Source organism: Ovis aries, chromosome X (genome assembly GCF_016772045.2).
Source record: "Ovis aries strain OAR_USU_Benz2616 breed Rambouillet chromosome X, ARS-UI_Ramb_v3.0, whole genome shotgun sequence".
NCBI lineage: Eukaryota > Metazoa > Chordata > Mammalia > Artiodactyla > Bovidae > Ovis > Ovis aries.
The window spans coordinates 68937338-68957990 of NC_056080.1; the positions used below are offsets into that span (position 1 = coordinate 68937338).

General features: G+C 39.1%; 2 protein-coding genes across 2 annotated transcripts in view; both read left to right on the forward strand.

Moving 5' to 3' along the window:
* The first annotated feature begins 219 nt into the window (after window positions 1-219).
* Window positions 220-4505, forward strand: LOC101116886 (cytochrome c oxidase subunit 7B, mitochondrial). Its single transcript, XM_004022210.4, has 3 exons — window positions 220-346; window positions 3039-3163; window positions 4304-4505. Exons 1-3 carry the CDS (start codon window positions 292-294, stop codon window positions 4379-4381), a joined length of 258 nt encoding a protein of 85 aa, XP_004022259.2. The 5' UTR covers window positions 220-291; the 3' UTR covers window positions 4382-4505.
* Window positions 4506-16018: 11513 nt separating this feature from the next.
* ATP7A (ATPase copper transporting alpha) overlaps window positions 16019-20653 on the forward strand; it is a 158368-nt gene continuing 153733 nt past the window's right edge. The window contains exon 1 of the mRNA XM_004022208.6: window positions 16019-16171. The gene's annotated coding sequence lies outside the window, so the exon portion shown is untranslated. The remainder of the gene's footprint in view (window positions 16172-20653) is intronic.

Sequence of the window (20653 nt, forward strand, 5' to 3'; positions counted from 1 at the left end):
TGTCTCAGTTCTCCTCTAAAGAGCCCTAAACCTGGCTTCAAGGCAAGCGATTTTCTCATTGTTCAATACCCTGTTAAGGCATTTATAAAGCGTGAAACTACATTTCCCAAAAGGCATGTATATTTGCGTGCTGTAAAGAGGACAAATTCTATAGGTCTTTAGAGGTCTCGCGAGAGATTTCATCAAATCTCTTTGAAGAGCGCAGCCGAGAGCCATTTTGTTTTTCAGGACTCTGCAAGGGTACTAGACGCCTAATTGATAGAGGCCAGCAGCTGTAGTTGCAGCCATTTTATGTTCAACCGCAGGATGTTTCCCTTGGCCAGAAACGCACTAAGTCGTCTGAGAGGTGAGCAAAAATTCTGAACAGATCATTTCCAACCAACTTTTATCCTTTTGTGCTCGTGGTCTCTCGTGCCCTTTCCTTCCATCTGCAGCCCGACCTTGTAATTCTAAAGGCTCGGTCTCCCACCTCACCCTAAGTAATTGGGAAGATGTCCTTAGCATTAGCCTAATCGCACAGCGTTTCTGTTTGGTTTCCCAGCTCTCTTTCTGTTACTGGAGTTATAACCCTGCTGTGTTTCATTATTCGGTAGCCTACGATTTCAAGGGGGACACTTAGTGAATACTTATTGTTCCTTAAGTAATTTCATAAATTTTAGCTTTGGGGATACAATTTACCCGCAAAAGAGCTTCTTATCCAGCTCCTGGTTTCATTGCAATGCTGCTACCTGGTAAATGGTAGCACTTTAGCATTTATGTTCTTTGTGGATTATTAACTGAATAATTGTGGTTGTTTTTATTCTTACCCAAAAGTTAGAAAAGACCCTGATGCTGGGAGGGATTGGGGGCAGGAGAAGGGGACGGCAGAGGATGAAATGGCTGGATGGCATCACGGACTTGATGGACATGAGTTTGAGTAAACTCCGGGAGTTGGTGATGGACAGGGAGACCTGCCGTGCTGCGATTCATGGGGTCGCATAGAGTCGGACATGACTGAGCGACTGAACTGAACTGAAAAGTTAGATAAGTACAGGGAAAATTTGAATCCAGAGTTACGTATTGAGAATGCTCTAGATTAGAGAAGTAGAAGTCATTTCCATACTTCATTTGCACTGAAGGTGACCTTGAATAACGTGAATAGTTTTAAAATGAAAGTGACCTTGAGCAATTAGCATTTAGTTCATTAGCTACCTTTTTATTTTCAGCTTAAAGTCATTAGAAGTTTTACTAGATTGTATACGAAATACTGAAGCACCTTTGACAATAACGAAAAAATAGTTGCCTGACTGGTTTTTCATATTCTGAAAGCCACGTCTATTATCCCTTTCACTTTGGGCGAATAATTTAACGTCTCTGAACTTGATTTTCCTCTTTTGTAAAATTGGGGCTTAGTAAATATACCTACCTCATGGAGTTGTTGAGGTTTATATAAAATTATCAATAGGTGGTAACTGAACCGTTTTTTGTCACAGAGAAGAGGTCTAAAGAAATCCACTTGTGTAACTTGAGTGTTGAGGTCATGAGGTGTTGCAGAACAGTTTGGTAATATTATTTTCTTTGCCTTCGGAGAAGGTAGGGCCTTGGACTTCAGGGAAGGGGGTTTGGGAGTTGTTACTTTCAATGCGGAATTCACATGCTCACTTTTAACTGCTCTAAAACAGAATATATTGTGAAATGTTGTAAATTTGCCCATTCGAAATGTAACCAACGGTGACAAAAACCTGTAAGGCACTTAGGAAACCATTACATGGTGTAGTAACTAGAAATAACCCATTGTATCACATAGAAGCCATTATATTCGTCAGTGCTAAGGAATGGGCAACATTGCTCTTCTTTAATACGATTTTCATTACATACTCAAATACCTTTTGAGGCTGTGAAACAATAAGGACCTGCTACTTAGATTGGAAAGGAAGAAAAAAAGCAGTTGGAAATAAGCATTTTCTAGTCTTTGTTCTTTCCCAAGCCCCCCAAGTGCCTCCAGAAGCAGTTTGGAAATTCTAGAATAACAGTAATGACAAGGTTTTGATGTTGTCATTCTGCTCAGAGACTTAGCTCTACCAAAAAAGTGGCTTCATTTCCTGTTACTAATGTATAGGGGCTTCCCGGGTGGCGCTAGTGATTAAGACGCCGCCTGCCAATGCAGGAGACATAAGAAACCTGCAGGTTCGAACCTTGGGTCAGGAAGATCCCGGGAGGAGGGCATGGCAATCCACTCCAGTATTCTTGCTGAGAAAACCCCATGGACAGAGGAGCCTGATGGGCTACAGTCCATAGGGTCGCAGAGTCGGACACAATTGAAGCAATTTAGCACACGTGCACTAATCTATACAACTTATCCTTCAAACGTGATTGGTTTTATAGTACACTGGGTTTTCTGTTTCTGCTTTTTTTCAGATTTTCTTTTCCCATATCTACATAACCAAATCCTACCTGCTATTCAAAGTGCTTAGCTAACATTTTACTTCCTTGTATTATAATGGTTTGTGTCTATGTATATAATAGACTTCTCTAGACTGTAAGTTACCTGAGAACAGTGTCTATGTATTATAGTTTTCAAGTTGTTGAGCACTGCTGAGTAAACTTTTGTGAAAATCAAAATCATAAATACTCAGATTAATGAAATAGGAGCCAAGTTCAAGGATTATACAAATACCAATTTATCATGGATGTTACTGACATCACTTATTCTTTGTTTTACCCACTCAACATTGTATTGGGGAAAATTTCAGACATATTGAAAAGTTGGAATAATTTGTCTAATGAACACCCATGTACCCAGCATGTAGATTCTACAACTAACATTTTGCACTATTTGTTACATCACATACTATCCATTTGTCAATTCATCTTATTTGTGAAGCATTTCAAAGTATGCAACTTTGCTTTTAGCTACAATGTTTTAACATTTTATTATACTGCATAATGCTATAGAGTAACTTCCTTGGCTTTTGTTAACTGGTAATATCAATTACAAATGTTCTCTTTTCCTGATAATTGGTAGATATGCTCCTGTATTCTCTTTCTTTCTCTTTAAGTTCAAAGCATTCAGCAAGCAGTGGCAAGGCAGATCCACCAGAAGCGGGCACCTGATTTCCATGACAAATATGGTAATGCCGTATTAGCTAGTGGAGCCACTTTCTGTGTTGCTGTATGGATATATGTAAGTACTATTGACTGATGATCTCTGTTTTAGATTTTTCTTATTGCCATTTAGTTTATGTATTCAAAATGTTTTCACACAGTAGTGTACATTTCTAGTTAGGAGGGGCTTTAGAGATTTTCTAACGTAATTACCCACTCATTGCAGGAATTTTTCCTCAGCACTGAGCATTAGTTCATCTGTTCTTAACATTTTACTTATGGATCAAAAGGCAGTCTTTTCCATATTGTGTAGCTGTTGAAAACATCTTTTTTTTTTTTGAAAACATGTTATATTCAGTTAAAATCTGCCTCCTCCATATTTACCCATCATTCCATTGCAACACAAATTCTGATCATATTTCCATGTATCAGCCATTAGATACTAGAAAATTTCTGTTTCCTGGATCTTCTCTTTCATATTAAACATTCTTAGTTCTATCATTTTGTTATATGGTTTCTGGAGTTTTCACCATCTTAAGTCACCTTTCTTTGCTTAGTCAGTCTGCTGCATTCTACCCTTGGAACTGAGTACAGTGTTTTTGATGGATGAGATATAAAATGACTTGCTTTTAATATTTTAGTTTTTTACATCTAAGATTTACCAGTCTTATTTACCAGTTACTGTACTTGCTGGTTCAAGTAGGAGTCTAAGTGTGTGCTTAATTAGAAGAGTGAACAGATGTTGAACAAATGTGTTATCAGGGGCATTTTTGGAGGTGAAATTCTCCTTGATGAAGGGATATTACAAATGTCCTCCTTGGCAGTACTTCAGTAGTTGTGGTTGAGTGAAACAATAATTCGAGGAGGTAGTATAGAAATGTGAAATATCAATATGAATTATTAAAAAAATTTTTTAAATGTACTTGCTCAGTCACGCTAGCTATATCTTAGTTGCTCACTAGCCATATGTGGCTAGTGGTTACTGTATTGGACAGTGCAGATACAGAACATTTCTGTCATCTCTGGAAGTTCTATTGAACAGCACTACCCTAGAGAATTAGAACAGCAATTAGCTTTGGCCTACATGGAGGGCACTGTGTGTTTTTAACCTATAGAGCAGAATACCTTTGCTACTTTAGGAAATAATCTCCAAGGGAGCATGAACTCTGATTTAAACATAACTGATAACTGACAACTGACAGCATTTTAATTCTTACAGACGGCAACACAAATTGGAATAGAATGGAACCCATCGCCTGTTGGCAGAGTCACCCCAAAGGAATGGAGAGAACAGTAATCATCCCAGCTGGTTTAATACTGAATTGTTTCAAAATCAACTCATAATTAATTCCAAGTAAAAGTACTATGTACCCATTAAAATATGGCATGTTTGAAGAAATAAAGTATACTTGAAACTTTCATTGTAGGTGTGTTTGTTTCTTTTGTAAATGAAACCAAGCTTGGTTGCTTTTATTTATTTAACCTTTGTGTTAATATTAAGGTCAAAACACTATACAATTTTTTTAATGCCCTGTGCTGCCTCCTTCATGCTGACATGAGCCTGAGGTGGAGGCCAGTCTGATGCACCTCTGTGTGCAGGTGAATGAGGGGCCAAGGCAGCGGGGTTTGTACAACTTCTTGAATAGCTTTTCTGTCTTAGGTAGTTTGAAAGGAAAGTTTGGCTATCACCTGGAAGTCAACTTTATGGTAGGCTGAAATTACAGTTCATGAATAACATCACAGAGTTACTTTGGGTCATTTTTGAGTTTAAAATTTGGTGTCCATATCTTGGTTATATCTACTTTTCAGTCTTGTTTATGTTTATATTTGGAATTGCCATTAAGTCCTTTTAACTCCTGCCAAGAGAACATAAGTTGTCACCAGATCCATGAGAAAACTGGTCCTATCAAATGAACCCCTAAGATGTCTGAAGACTAGCTAGCTTCTTGGCTCCCTTGGTACATTTATCTTAATAACCTTTTCAGCATATTTATTTGAGATTTTATGATATTATTGAAGAATCTGTGAGATATGGTTTTACTTTCACTTATCTATTAGTGACCTCTGCTGTTGGCTTTCTGTAACTATACCAACTTCTGGATTTGTGGATTGCCCTGAATTCATTATAACATTGGATTTTATCTGTAAAATAGTAACTGAATAAAGCTCAATATCTTCAACCATGTGCTGCTTTACTCCTTGTACAAAGGCTGTGAAGTGAGCCTCTTGTAGTAGTTTGTTTATAGTACTCAAGTAAGCAGAGAATGAAATTTGAGTTGAGTAACCTATCTGTATTGCTTAATTGCTTAGTTGCCAAGTTGCATCCAACTCTTCCACGACCCCATGGACTGTACCCTACCAGGCTCCTCTGTCCATAGATTTACCAGGCAAGAATACTGAAATGGGTTGTTTCCTTCTCCAGGGGACCTTCTCAACCCGGGGACTGAACCTGCATCTCCTGCATTGGCAGTGGATTCTTTACCACTGAGCCACCAGGGAAACCCATTGGCTAAATTAAAAGATTTCTAAAATTAACTTATAATGTAGGTTATCAGGTAAGTGACTTAGGAATCTCCAGAATTTCCTGATGTAGATAAGGATTTATATTTAAGCAAACATTTGAAGAATGTTTACTCAGTATATGAAATACTAAAAGAATTGCTCTTATGGCAACATGTCCTGTTTTCTCATTAAATGTACCAAAGCCAGTAATTTCAAGTCTTAAGCAGGAAAAATTATTTGAATGTCATGTCAATAAAAGGTTCCAAGATTAGAAACTACATAGTGCCACTGTTTGATTAAATTTGAACATGTCATATTTAGAATGTTAAAAGTGTTCAAATGCATGTAATCAACATGATTAAGCAAAATAAATATGTCTAAGGAAGTTTCAACCTTTGTTCCTCAGTTGGCACTGAGAATTTCTAATATAATTTTCAGTATAATGAGTACCACTTCTGTCAGATTAGTGATAATTGTCACCTATTCTAATAGGCAAAAAGAAATAGTATGACTTTACCAGCATGTGTTGCCTTATGTGATGAAGTCTGATGGTGGTAGTTGGCATCTTTGAAAATACTTTTTTAAACTTAATTGTTAATCTTGGCTTGATGAGTAGGTATAAAACTACTATGGCCACTACCAGAAATGAAGCTGTAATTGTTTTGTGCTATCACAATATTCTGACCTTGCTGCTTCCTTAGTGTATTCAAAGATTTATCCTCTCACAGATGTACTCATTCTGTGTGAAGGTTATCCAATTAGTTCCCCTATAAAACATGTTTGAAGAATTTAGATAAATTAGGGTGAAGGTCATAAATGCCATTCTTAGACTCAAAACTATTTTAGCACACATTCTATTTTAATTAAACTTACTTAGAACTAGGTACTGTGGTAGTTGTAGAGACACATGTTGAGTTCTCACCCTCCTGACTTAACATTACTGGTGATATCAATAACCACTTCATATGCATTTAGGGGTCACCTACTATCTGCTCAATGCCAGGAAAACTGATATACTTAAAGACATTCCCTTCTATTTGAAAACTCAGTTTAATACAGTAAAAAGTTTGAAAGTGTTGGTATGCTCACACATTGATAAGGGAGATTGGGGATGATTCATTTAGAGGTATGAAAGTGTTTTAAAAGTGAGGGAAAGGCCCAATGACTAAGGATATAGAGGGTCTTCTGATAAAGCTTTCAGGTTTCTGCCTTTCAGTAAGTTTCTTTGAAAGCTTGACACTGTTAATGAGTTACAAACCAACTTGCTAATAATTGGAAACCCACTTAAAAGCCATCTTAATTTTGTGTAATGTGAGTCAAGATTTTAAATTTGGGTCTGAATTTGTATTTTGATAGTTAAGGCTAGGCACACTGACAACTACAGTTGATAACCAGGGAGGTAGAGTCCTGAAGTGAATTTTTATGTGGGTGGGTGTAGAGGGTCAAGGGCTTTCTTGGTCAACAAAAAAGAATCCACCTGCAATGCTGGAGACACAGGAGATGCAGGTTTGATCCCTGGGTCAGGAACATCCCCTGGAGGAGGAAATGATAACCCACTCCAGTATTCTTACTGGGAAAATCCCATGGATGGTGAAGCCTGGTGGGCTGCAGTCCAGGGGGTCACAAAGTGGAATGTGACTGAGTACGCATGCAGAGGGACAAAGTGATCCTTTTTGAAACAGTTAATTGTAGGCCTAAGATTTAAATCTATGGGCAGTTTTGAAAAATATTTTTAATTGAAGGGTAATTGTATTGATTTCTGCCATACATCAACATGAATCAGCCATGAAAGTGAAAGTGAAGTCGCCCAGTCGTGTCTGACTCTTTGCGACCCCATGGACTGTAGCCTGTCAGACTTCTCTGTCCATGGGATTTTCCAGGCAAGAGTCCTGGAGTGGATTGCTGTTTCCTTCTCCAGGGCATCTTCCCGACCCAGGAATTGAACCCAGGTCTCCCACATTGCAGGCAGGTGCTTTATCATCTGAGCCACCAGGGAAACCATATCACCTCCCTCTTGAACCTCCCTCCCACCTCCCATACCATCCCATTTCTCTAGGTTGTCACAGAGCACTAGCTTGAGCTCCCGGAGTCATAGAGCAAATTCCCACTGGCTGGCTATTTTACCTATGGTAGTGTATATGTTTCCACGCTACTCTGTCCATTTGTCCCAATATCTCCTCCTCCCTCCTTGTTCAGAACAGAACACAAGTCTGTTCTCTATGTCTGCATCTCCATTGCTGCCCTGCAAATAGGTTCATCAGTACCATCTTTCTAGATGCCATATATATGTGTTATATATGTGTTAATATATGATATTTTTTTTTCTCTTTCTGACTTACTTCACTCTGTATAATAGGCTCTAGGACCAGAGATCAAATTGCCAACATCTGCTGGATCATGGAAAAAGCAAGAGAGTTCCAGAAAAACATTTATTTCTGCTTTATTGACTATGCCAAAGCCCTTGACTGTGTGGATCACAAGAAACTGTGGAAAATTCTTCAAGAGATGGGAATACCAGACCACCTAACCTGCCTCTTGAGATACCTATATGCAGGTCAGGAAGCAGCAGTTAGAACTAGACATGGAACAACAGACTGGTTCCAAATAGGAAAAGGAGTACATCAAGGCTGTATATTGTCACCATGCTTATTTAATTTATATGCAGAGAACACCATGAGAAACACTGGACTGGAAGAAACACAAGCTGGAATCAAGATTGCCGGGAGAAATATCAATAACCTCAGATATGCAGATGACACCACCCTTATGGCAGAAAGTGAAGAGGAACTAAAAAGCCTCTTGATGAATGTGAAAGAGGAGAGTGAAAAAGTTGGCTTAAAGCTCAACATTCAGAAAACAGACATCATGGCATCCGGTCCCATCACTTCATGGGAAATAGATGGGGAAACAGTGGAAACAGTGTCAGACTTTATTTTGGGGGGCTCCAAAATCACTGCAGATGGTGATTGCAGCCATGAAATTAAAAGACACTTTACTCCTTGGAAGGAAAGTTATTACCAATCTAGATGGCATTACTTTGCCAACAAAGGTCAGTCTAGTCAAGGCTATGGTTTTTCCAGTGGTCATGTATGAATGTGAGAGTTGGACTATAAAGAAAGCTGAGCGCTGAAGAATTGATGCTTTTGAACTGTGGTGTTGGAGAAGACTCTTGAGAGTACTTTGGACTGCAAGGAGATCCAACCAGTCCAACCTAAAGTAGATGAGTCCCGGGTGTTCATTGGAAGGACTGATGCTAAAGCTGAAACTCCAATACATTGGCCACCTCATGCGAAGAGTTGACTCATTGGAAAAGACCCTGATGCTAGGAGGGATTGGGGGCCGGAGGAGAAGGGGATGACAGAGGATGAGATGGCTAGATGGCATCACCAACTTGATGGACATGAGTTTGGGTGAACTCCGGGAGTTGATGATGGACAGGGAGGCCTGGTATGCTATGATTCATGGGGTCTCAAAAGAGTCCAACATGACTGAGCAACTGAACTGACTGAACTGAACTGAGGTTCATCCACCTCATTAGAACTGACTCAAATGTGTTCCTTTTTATGGTCGAATAATACTCCATTATACATATATATACACCACAGCTTCTTTATCTGTTTATCTGTCTATGGACATCTAGGTTGCATCCATGTCCTAGCTATTGTAAATAGTTCTGTAGTGAACATTGGGCTACATGTGTCTTTTTCAATTGTAGTTTCCTCAGTATATGCTGTATTGGCAGTTTTTAAAGTATTGCCTGTCAAGGCTTCATAGGGATTTGAAACAGGATGAAAATTATTATAAACATGTAAATACAGATACTGTTTGCCACTTTTACAATTTTACAATAATATTTCCATCTTATGTACTTAGTTCTGCAACACTGTTTAACTTGATACTGTTTATGGTAACTGAGTTAAGTGGTTCAAGATGAAAATATAAATAATCCTGTGATTATTTTCCCCCAACATCTTATGACTGATGTTTAATGAGAGAAAGTAATAAAAGACCACATGTTGCTTCAAAATTAGCAACACAGAGCCTATCCCTCTTATTTTCAATATTTATAGTTTAAAACATTCTAGAATTTGGCTGCTTTTTAAAATGACAGATTCAGGAATAAAAAATACTTTTTTTTTCTGAAATGCTTTCTGTACCACTTATTTATTGTATTGTATTGCTACATTTTAGGCATCTCAATTCTGTCTAAAATCAGGGTGATAGATACTCTAATGTTCTTTGCATCTTTGGAATTCTGTAGATTTTTAAGATCTTGGACAAATGAATGAATAAATGTGGAAGTGGTTGAGGGCTTAGAACAGTGATATGAAGGTAGTGTGAGGTGAGATCTCTGTCCTGACGTCAAATAATGCACATGTAAAAATTATGAAACTAAAACATGAATTTTAAAAAGCTATGAATTAAAAATGTTTGAGCTTTTGGGGGGTATATCTTTCTATTTATTTGTATTTCAAAGTTCTTTCATCAGTATCTTGAAGTTTCAGCGTACAAGGACTTTCAACTCCTTACTTAAGTTTACCTAAGTGTTTTATATTTTCATGCTATTTTAAATGGGATTTTTAATTCCCTTTTCATACAGTTTATTGTTTTTCCTTTCTGATTTTTATTACCACAGTTATTTGCCTTCTTTGAACTTCATATAAATGGAATCATAGTACATGTTCTCTTTTGTTGCTGGCTTCCCTCATGCAATACAATATTTTTGATATTCATACATGCTATTGCATGTGTCTTAAAATTTTCCTTTTATTGTCTGAATACACCATCATTTATTTATCCATTTTTCCTTTTATAGATGTTTGGGCTTTTTCCAATTGCTGACTATTATAAATAAACTCACTAAACATTTTTTGTACAACATTTTGATCATTTTTTTGTGAATGTATATTTTTATTAATCTTTGATAAATACTTAAGAATGGGATTGCTGAATCATATGGTAGGGTATGTTTAATTATATGAAAAATTGCCAAACAGTATTTTTTTTCAAGTCATTTGTACTATTTTTCACACAGTTGGCTCTGTTTTTTGTTTTTAAATTTTATTTATTTATTTTTTATTTTTGGCTGTGCTGGGTCTTCATTGCTGCTTGGGCTTTTCTGTAGTGGTGCTCAGGTTTTTCACTGTGGTGATTTCTCTTGAAGTGGAGCTGGGGCTCTCAGGTGCTCAGGCTTCAGTAGTAGCAATGCTTGGGCTCAGTAGTTGCAGTTCCTAGGCTCTAGAACACAGGCTCAAACGTTGTGGCACACAGGCTTAGTTGCTCTGCAGCATGTGGATCTTCCCAGACCAGGTATCAAACTTGTGTCCCCTGCATTGGCAGGCATATTCTTTTTCACTGAGCCACCAGGGAAGCCCCGAGTTGGCTGTATTTTTGATTGTTATTTAATTAAATATACATATCAATTTGGGATGAACTGACATCTTAGCAATATTGAGTCTTCCAGTCAATGAACATCATATCTGTCTCCATTCTCATTTTTTTTCCTTCTCTCATAAACATTTTGTTGTTAATCAACAAATGAGATGATTCATTCTGAAAGAGATGGGAATACCAGACCACCTGACCTGCCTCTTGAGAAATCTGTATGCGCGTCAGGAAGCAACAGTTAGAACTGGACATGGAACAACAGACTGGTTCCAAATAGGAAAAGGAGTGCGTCAAGGCTGTATATTGTCACCCCGCTTATTTAACTTCTGTGCAGAGTACATCATGAGAAATGCTGGACTGGAAGAAACACAAGCTGGAATCAAGATTGCTGCGAGAAATATCAATAACCTTAGATATGCAGATGATACCACCCTTATGTCAGAAAGTGAAGAGGAACTAAAAGCCTCTTGATGAATGTGAAAGAGGAGAGTGAAAAAGTTGGCTTAAAGCTCAACCTTCTGAAAGCGAAGATCATGGCATCCAGTCCCATCACTTCATGGGAAATAGAGGGGGAAACAGTGGAAACAGTGTCAGACTTTATTTTTTGGGGCTCCCAAATCACTGCAGATGGTGATTGCAGCCATGAAATTAAAAGATGCTTACTCCTTGGAAGAAAAGTTATTACCAACCTAGATAGCATATTCAAAAGCAGACACATTACTGACTAAGGTCCGTCTAGTCAAGGCTATGGTTTTTCCAGTGGTCATGTATGGATGTGAGAGTTGGACTGTGAAGAAGCCTGAGTGCTGAAGAATTGATGCTTTTGAACTGTGGTGTTGGAGAAGACTCTTGAGAGTCCCTTGGACTGCAAGGAGATCCAACCAGTCCATTCTGAAGGAGATCAGCCCTGGGTGTTCTTTGGAAGGAATGATGCTAAAGCTGAAACTCCTGTACTTTGGCCACCTCATGCGAAGAGTTGACTCATTGGAAAAGACTTTGATGCTGGGAGGGATTGGGGGCAGGAGGAGTCGGGGACGACAGAGGATGAGATGGCTGGATGGCATCACTGACTCGATGGACGTGAGTCTGAGTGAACTCTGGGAGTTGGTGATGGACAGGGAGGCCTGGCGTGCTGCGATTCATGGGGTCGCAAAGAGTCAGACATTACTGAGCAACTGAACTGAACTGATTGTTAAAATATAGAAATGAAACTGATTTTTATAAGTTGATTTTGTAACTTGCAACTGTACTGAATTAAGGTGACAAAAATACAAAATGGGGACTGGATAGTCTCTTGAACAAATGAGACTATATAGCCACATACAAAAGAATGAACTGGGGCATTTATCTTAACAGCATACGGGGCTTCCCAGGTGGCACAGTGGTAAAGAATCACCTGCTCGTGCAGGAGACCTGGGTTCGATCCCTTGATCAGGGAGATCCTCTGGAGTAGGAAATGGCAACCCACTCCAGTATTCTTGCCTGGAAAATCCCATAGACAGAGGAGTCTGGTTGCCTACAGTCCACAGGGTCTCAAAGAGTCGGATATGACTGAGTGACTGAGAATGCACAACACACACAAAAATCAACTCAAAATGAATTAAAGACTTAAATGTAATTAACACTTGTAGAAGAAAATATAGGGGAAAAACTCCATGACATTTGTCTTGACAATGATTTTATGGATATGATACCAAAAGTGTAAGTAACGAAAGCAAAAATGAACAGGTTGGACTATATCAAACTTAAAGGTTTCCGCATATCAGAAAAAACAACAGAGTGGAAAAGCAATCTAAGGATTGGGAGAAAATATTTGCAAGCTATATATCTCATAAGGGGCTATGCTCCAAAATATATAATGAATTTCCACAACTCCATATTTGGGGGGAGGGGAAGCAATTCAGTTCAGTTCAGTCACTCAGTCATGTCCGACTCTTTGCGACCCCATGAATTGCAGCACGCCAGGCCTCCCTGTCCATCACCAACTCCCGGAGTTCACTCAGATTCATGTCCATCGAGTCAGTGATGCCATCCAGCCATCTCATCCTCTGCCGTCCCCTTCTCCTCCTGCCCCCAATCCCTCCCAGCATCAAAGTCCTTTCCAATGAGTCAACTCTTCGCATGAGGTGGCCAAAGTACAGGAGTTTCAGCTTTAGCATCATTCCTTCCAAAGAACACCCAGGGCTGATCTCCTTCAGAATGGACTGGTTGGATCTCCTTGCAGTCCAGGGGGCTCTCAAGAGTCTTCTCCAACACCACAGTTCAAAAGCATCAGTTCTTCATCACTCAGCCTTCTTCACAGTTCAACTCTCACATCCATACATGACCACAGGAAAAAGCATAGCCTTGACTAGACGGACCTTAGTTGGCAAAGTAATGTGTCTGCTTTTGAATATACTATCTAGGTTGATCATAGCTTTCCTTCCAAGGAGTAAGTGTCTTTTAATTTCATGGCTGCAGTCACCATCTGCAGTGATTTTGGAGACCCCAAAAATAAAGTCTGACACTGTTTCCACTGTTTCCCCATCTATTTCCCATGAAGTGATGGGACCGGATGCCATGATGTGTGTTTTCTGAATGTTGAGCTTTAAGCCAACTTTTTCACTCTCCTCTTTCACTTTCATCAAGAGGCTTTTGAGTTCCTCTTCACTTTCTGCCATAAGGGTGGTGTCATCTGCATATCTGAGGTTATTGATATTTCTCCCGGCAATCTTGATTCCAGCTTGTGTTTCTTCCAATCCAGCGTTTCTCATGATGTACTCTGCATAGTAGTTAAATAAGCAGGGGGACAATATACAGCCTTGACATACTCCTTTTCCTGTTTGGAACCAGTCTGTTGTTCCATGTCCAGTTCTAACTGTTGCTTCCTGATGTGCATACAGATTTTTCAAGAGGCAGGTCAGGTGGTCTGATATTCCCATGTCTCTCAGAATTTTCCACAGTTTATTGTGATCCACACAGTCAAAGGCTTTGGCATAGACATTTCTCAAAGACACACAAATGGCAAACAAATATATGAAAAGATATTCAACATTAGGTAAATGCAAATCAAACCCACAATATCACCTCAAACATGTTAGAATGGCTATGAACAGCAACAACAACAAAACCCCAAAAGACAGCATGTGTTTGCAAGAATGAGAAGAAAGTGGAACCCTTGTATACTGGTGCAACTGCTAAGGAAAACAGTAGGGAAGTTATTCCAAAAATTAAAAAATAGAACTACCATATGATCCCCTGATTCCACTTCTCAGTACTTTTCCAAAAGAATTGCAGAAATATTAGCACTGCCATGATCACTGCAGCACTATTTGAAACAGGCAGGACGTGGAAAGCACTTAAATGCCCATCAACAGATGAATGACTAAAGAAAATGTGTATATATATATATATATATATATATATACACACATACACACAATGGAATATTATTCAGACTTAAAAAAAGAAGGAAATTCTGCAATATGTGGCAACATAGATGAACTTTTAGAACATTAAGTGAAATAAACCAGTCACAGAAGGACATATACTACTACATGGTTCCTCTTAGTTGAGAAACCTGAAATAGTCAAAATCCTACAAGCAGAGAATAGAACCGTTGTTGCCTGGGGCAGAGGGTAAGGGAAATGAGGAGTTGCTAATCAGTGGGTATCAGGTTTCAGTTATGCAGGATGAATAAATTCTAGACAACTGCTATACAATCTGCCAGGGAATTAAACAACCTTTCCTTGAATGCTAACAATCATGTAAGTTCACTGCTGTGTGGTGTGCTTAGTCGCTCAGTCGTGTCCAACTCTTTTGCGACCCTATGGATAGCAAGCAGCCCTCCAGGCTCCTCTGTCCATGGGGATTCTCGAGACAAGACTACTGGAGTGGGTTGCCCTTCCCTCCTCGAGGATATTTTCCAAACCCAGGGAGCGAATCCAGGTCTTCCGCATTGCAGGCGGATTCTTAACTGTCATAACCACCAGGGAAGCCCAAGAATACTGGAGTGGGTAGCCTATCCCTTCTCCAGGAGATCTTCCCTGCCCAGGAACCAAACCATGGTCTCCTGTGTTGCAGGAGGATTCTTTACCAGCGGACATACCAGGGAAGCCCACTAGTAAGTTCACTAGTTTCGTCAAAAGGAAATAGTGTGTTCTGGTTCTGTTTCTGGTTTTGCTCCAATGTTTGGGTTTCCTCCGCCCGCCCAAGGCAAACCGATTCCTCTGGAGAGCGAAACCCAAGGCTCTGCTGCTCAGCCTGACTGACTGGTTTGGAATGGTGAAAAGCAGAGCAGAATCCATTTACAAGGTTTCTCAGTAGGGTGCTGAGCTGGAACAGATCCCTCCTTGTCCCTCACATTTGTTTTGCAAGAAAGCTTTAGCTTCCTGGGCCTTATAAGTTCACATACATGCGGTATTCTCACTCAGAATCTAACGTCACTCTTTCAAGCCTCAGCCATGGATTTTTTAAAACTTTTGAGGTACATTTGTTCACCTTTTTGTTGGAGAAACACGGAAGTGAAGCAAAGCGAATTCCACTTCGCGCAAAGAACGTGATCTCCCAAGGCCTAACCAGAGCACGTAGAGACATCATTTCTCAATCGAGGGGTAAGTTCATAGTTCTGACATTCACATCCGGGGTTACGCTACACAATCTGACAGGAGCACGTTAATTTCATGCTGTGAGAGGATGAACTACCCAGAAGAAGATTTATAAGGAGGACTAAAGTATTTCTTGGCTTCAGATTAGGAAACTACGGATTTTGGTGGCGGGAGGGCGTTGTTTTGTCCTTGGCGAAATGGGAAGAGGCCTTGCAGCACCAAAAAGGAAAACTCAACCGAGGCTGTGTGTCAGCCCGGGAGCAGCAGGGGGCGGGAGACGCTTGACTCTCCGCTGCGCTTTTCTCCTTTCACGTGACCCGTCCCTCCGCCTCGCTGGCTGCTTCCGGTCGGGGCAACACCCGGAAGTCGAGGGGAGGGAGGGTTGGGTCAAAGCGGCGGCCTGGCGGCGTGGGGGTGGAGCAAGAGAAGCAGCAGAGGGAGGAGTTGGGGCTGCCGCCGCAATCGCGGTGATCTCCGCTGCCGTCGCCATCGCCGGTGGGGCTGCCGTGACTTCTGCCGGAGTGTGAGATCGGAGTCCACGCGTGTGGGTTTGTTGCCGCCACCGGCTGCGTAGCTCCGGAGGTTTAACCATAGGACAGAAAAAAATACAGGTAAGTCCTATATGAATCCACTTCTATTGGAGGGGTATTCTGTACTGTCTGTACTACTGAGTGGAACAAGAATATCATTTTAATATGAGGGTGTTTCCAAACTCTCTCTGCTTCACAAGTCAGGTATTTACTGCAGTCTTGTTTTACGTCCCCCTAGCAGAGCACAGAGGAGGGGAGATTAGGTCCTGACCCCCTGTCGCTTTCTTGTTCCCTCCTGAGGAAGTGTCCTGGTCGTCCATGGCCCATGTTACCTAATTAATTGATGGTACAAGGTCTGTGAACTGTATTGAAAGTCACATGGACTGATCACCGTTAATGAAATAATGTAAAGAAATTATATATCTTGCTTCTTGTCTCGTTCTGGGAGTATGCACTAAAGTGCGAGAACACTTTTGTTTCCATTTCATTTTGTTCGTTCTTCCCCCTTCCCAGTAAAGCTACCCTCTGTCCTTATTGTACTCTGTGGCATCTTTGTCTTTGACACTTTTTGTTGTGTATGTTGAGGTTTATCCTAAGCACTAGCAACTCTTCTATCGTTTTGCAAGCCCTTTTTTTCCCCAGCATCTGATATTTGTTTTAATTACAGCCTCTTCATCTACAGTAGTATGACTTTGTATTGAGAATATGTGCAGAACATTGAATTAGGTAGTATTGAGGTGTGGGGTGTGGTAGGGGTATACATAAGAAACAGGACAAAGTCCCTGGCCTTAAGAGCGTTTACATTCAATTTGAGTTCAAAAAGAGCAAGCAAAAATAACCCCAACATACCACAAGCTTTACTTCTGTGAGAGATCTAAGGCAACATATTCTTTCTTATAAATTCTTCATTATAACTGCTTTTATCTACATATTTTAAAATGCATGGCAAACTTTCATCTAGACTTTTGACACCCCAGCGAGTGAAAATAATTTTCTCTTGCCAGTTGGGAAAGTAAATTGTGAGGAGAGATTTGTCTGTCACGATACAGGCATTGGCATAAATGAGAAAGATATTTGGGGGTTTTGTCTCAAAAGTCCTTCTACTCATCTTTATTTAAGGGAAGTTCACCTTTTAAAGGTTTTACAGTTTTGCTTTTAAACAAATCTTTCTTAGGATATAAATCACAATGAGGGTGCAGGGTGAGAGAGAAACAGATGACAGTTGGCCTATTTCAGTTCAGTCTGTTACCCCAGCAACCATGTGTTTCATTTAGATCTCAGTCTTCAGGTGGCTTTCATATCACTTGTTTACTTAATTGCTGAGATAGTATGGCAGAAATAGTGTCACAATACTTTTCGAATGTGTTGCATTAAAGTGAAAGGGTAAGGTGTTTCTGGTTTCACAAATATGTTCCAACACTATTAGAAAATTGATTTAATCATCTTTGTGGGCTCAAATGTGTTGATATTGGTAGATTACATCAGTTTTCACCGATACTTCTATCTTTGAAGGAAATGAATATAAAGTAAGCTGTGCTTTGTCCCATGTTGCCCATTTATATTTAGAATTATACAACTATGGCTGAAGGATTGAATTTTTTAACCTATTTTTTCTTTATAGTTTTCTAGTGTAGACACTCAGTTTTCTAGATCTATAATCAGGAGATTTCTCCAGACCTGTAATCAGGAGAGCATTTTAACAATTTACTAATTGGAATAAATGGGTTATTCCACATCTTACGGAAATTATTTACCTTAGTTAATTTTGTTTCTAAACTGTTAAAGTTTTTTGTTTGATATTGTAATTGCTCCCGATCTGCTTGTGGATTTGATGTCACAACCAAAGTAGATAGGGAGGGAATAATACTGGAATTACTTCTTTCCCCTGATCCCACCTGAGTTTGGAGAACACTGTATATTTCTTGGAAATGTGGAGAAAATTGTTTCCCAACTCCTAAATGTTTACTTGAAGCATGCTACCTGCCACTCAGGAGAAAAGGGCATTAAGAGGGCTTCTGTTAAGACCTAAAACACTATCAACAAACGCAGAAGAATGGAAAGGAAGAATTTCACAGTGGAGAGCCCGCTGAACAAAATTGTCAGGCGTATTTAGGATAAATTTGTAGCTGATCTCTAGGGTCATTAGGATACTACAAGTTGATATTGAGCTAACAAAAGCTTAGAGAGCTTAGTTCTTAAAGAGTTCAACATGTAATTTCCTTTCTTGATCCTTTCACTTAAAATGGTAGGGAGAAAAGGTGTCTGACTTTTTTGGTAATGATAAAATTATTTGGTCTAAGAATTCTAATTGAACTACTAATCATTAATATAATAGTATTAAAATAGAAAGTATAGTGTATTGATAATTGGTAAGTAGATTAATAATATTATTTAAACAGTAATATTAATATTAAATTGTTTGTATACAGCTAATTTCCTTTTGACCAATAAATGCTTTCTCTTATTTTACTATAACATTTTACTGTTAGTTCTTAATATCAATTTTTAGTCCAGATTTATAGCCATAGTATCTTGGTAATAATTACTTATCATAACTGTACCTTTCTTTTACATATTAGCAATCAACTTGGTGTCGTATGTCATTAAGTATTGTCCATCTAAAGCAAGGTATTTTATCTTGCTCATCTGTTTCTAATTAGGTAACAATAGGATTTATTTTAGTCATAAAAACCTTTGTAACCTTCAGATTGTTTTAAAGCCTTAAATTCATTGTATGATGATAGATAAAGGAATAAATTAATATTTGACCTTGAGTGTCACAGTATGATTAAGATTGCCTAATGAGGATATGAAGAAAAGGAAACCCTCATACACTGTTGGTGGGAATACAAATTTGTACAGCCACTGTGAGAACAGTATAGCAGCTTCTCAAAAAACTAAAAATAGAACTACTATATGACCTGGCAGTTCTACTTCTGGGTATATACCTGAAAAAACCAAAATGACTGATTTGAAAAGATGTGTGTACCCCAATGTTTATAATAGCATTGTTTGCAGTTGCTGAGATATTGAAGCAGCCTAAGCGTCCATCAACAGATAAATGGATAAAGCAACTGCATACACACACACACACACACATACACACATGGTGGAATATTACCCATCCATAAAAAGGATGAAATCCTGCCATTTGCAACAACATAGATGGACTTGGAGGGTATTATGCTAAGTGAAATAAGTCAGACAGAGAAAGATAAATACTGTATGATATCACTTATATGTGGAGACTGAAAAATACACCAAACTAGTGAATATAACAAAAAATAAACAGACTCATAGATAATAAGAGAACAAACTAGTGGTTACCAGTGAGAAGAGGGAAGAAGGGAGGGGCAAGATATGGGTATGACATTAAGAGTACAAACAATTGCACATGAAATAAAGAAGCTATAAAGGATATATTGTACAACTCAGGAAATATAGCCAATATTTCATAAAAACTATAAAGGAATATAACATTTTAAAATTGTGAATCACTATATTGTAATAGCTGAAACCTACATAATACTGTAAATCAACTGTATCTCAGTAAAAAAAAAAAAGATTGCCTTAGAGTTTGTCCACTTTGTTTATTATAAAACTAACCTGTGAATTCCTGTTTCTTAACTTTGGGGCAAATGATAAGTCATGGGATTTTGAATCTTGCTTTTTCTTTCTGTTGTGCATAAGTGATCCCTGCATGGATCACCACCTTGTGGTGGCGAAGGGGCTAACTCATTGAAGCTATGAGTCATGCCCTGCAGGGCCACCTATGATAGATGGGTCATAGTGAAGAGTTCTGATAAAATGGGGTCTACTAGAGAAGGAAATGGCAACCCACTCCAGTATTCTTGCTGTGAGAACCCATAAACAGTATGAAAAGGCAAAAAGATACGATTATGCCAGAAGCTAAGCTCCCAAGGTTGGAAGGTGTCCAATATGCTACAGGAAGAGCAGAGGGCAATTACTAATAGCTCCAGAAAGAATGAAGCTAAACAAAACAGAAATCACACTGAATTGTGCATGTGTCTGGTGGTGAAAGTAAAGTCTGATGTTATAAAGAATAAACAATATTGCATAGAAACTTGGAAGATTAGGTCCATGAATCAAGGTAAATTGGACATCTTCAAGCAGGAGATGCCAAGAGTGAACATCGACATCTTAGGAATCCGTAAACTAAAATGGACGAGGATGGGTGAATTTAATTCAGATGACCGTTGTATCTACTACTATGGGCAAGAAACCCTTAGAAGAAATTCAGTAGCACTCATAGTCAGCAGAACAGTCTGAAATGCAGTACTTAAATGCAATCTCCAAAACGACAAAATGATCTTGATTTGTTTCCAAAGCAAACCAGCATCACAGTTATCCAAGTATATGTCCCAACCTCTAATGCCAAAGAAGCTGAAGTTGACTGGTTCTATGAAAACCTACAAGACCTTCTATAACTAACACCCAAAAAAGATCCTTTTCATCATAGGGGACTGGAATGCAAATGTAGAAAGTCAAGAGATACCTGGAATAACAGGCAAGTTTGGCCTTGGAGTACAAAGTGAAGCAGGA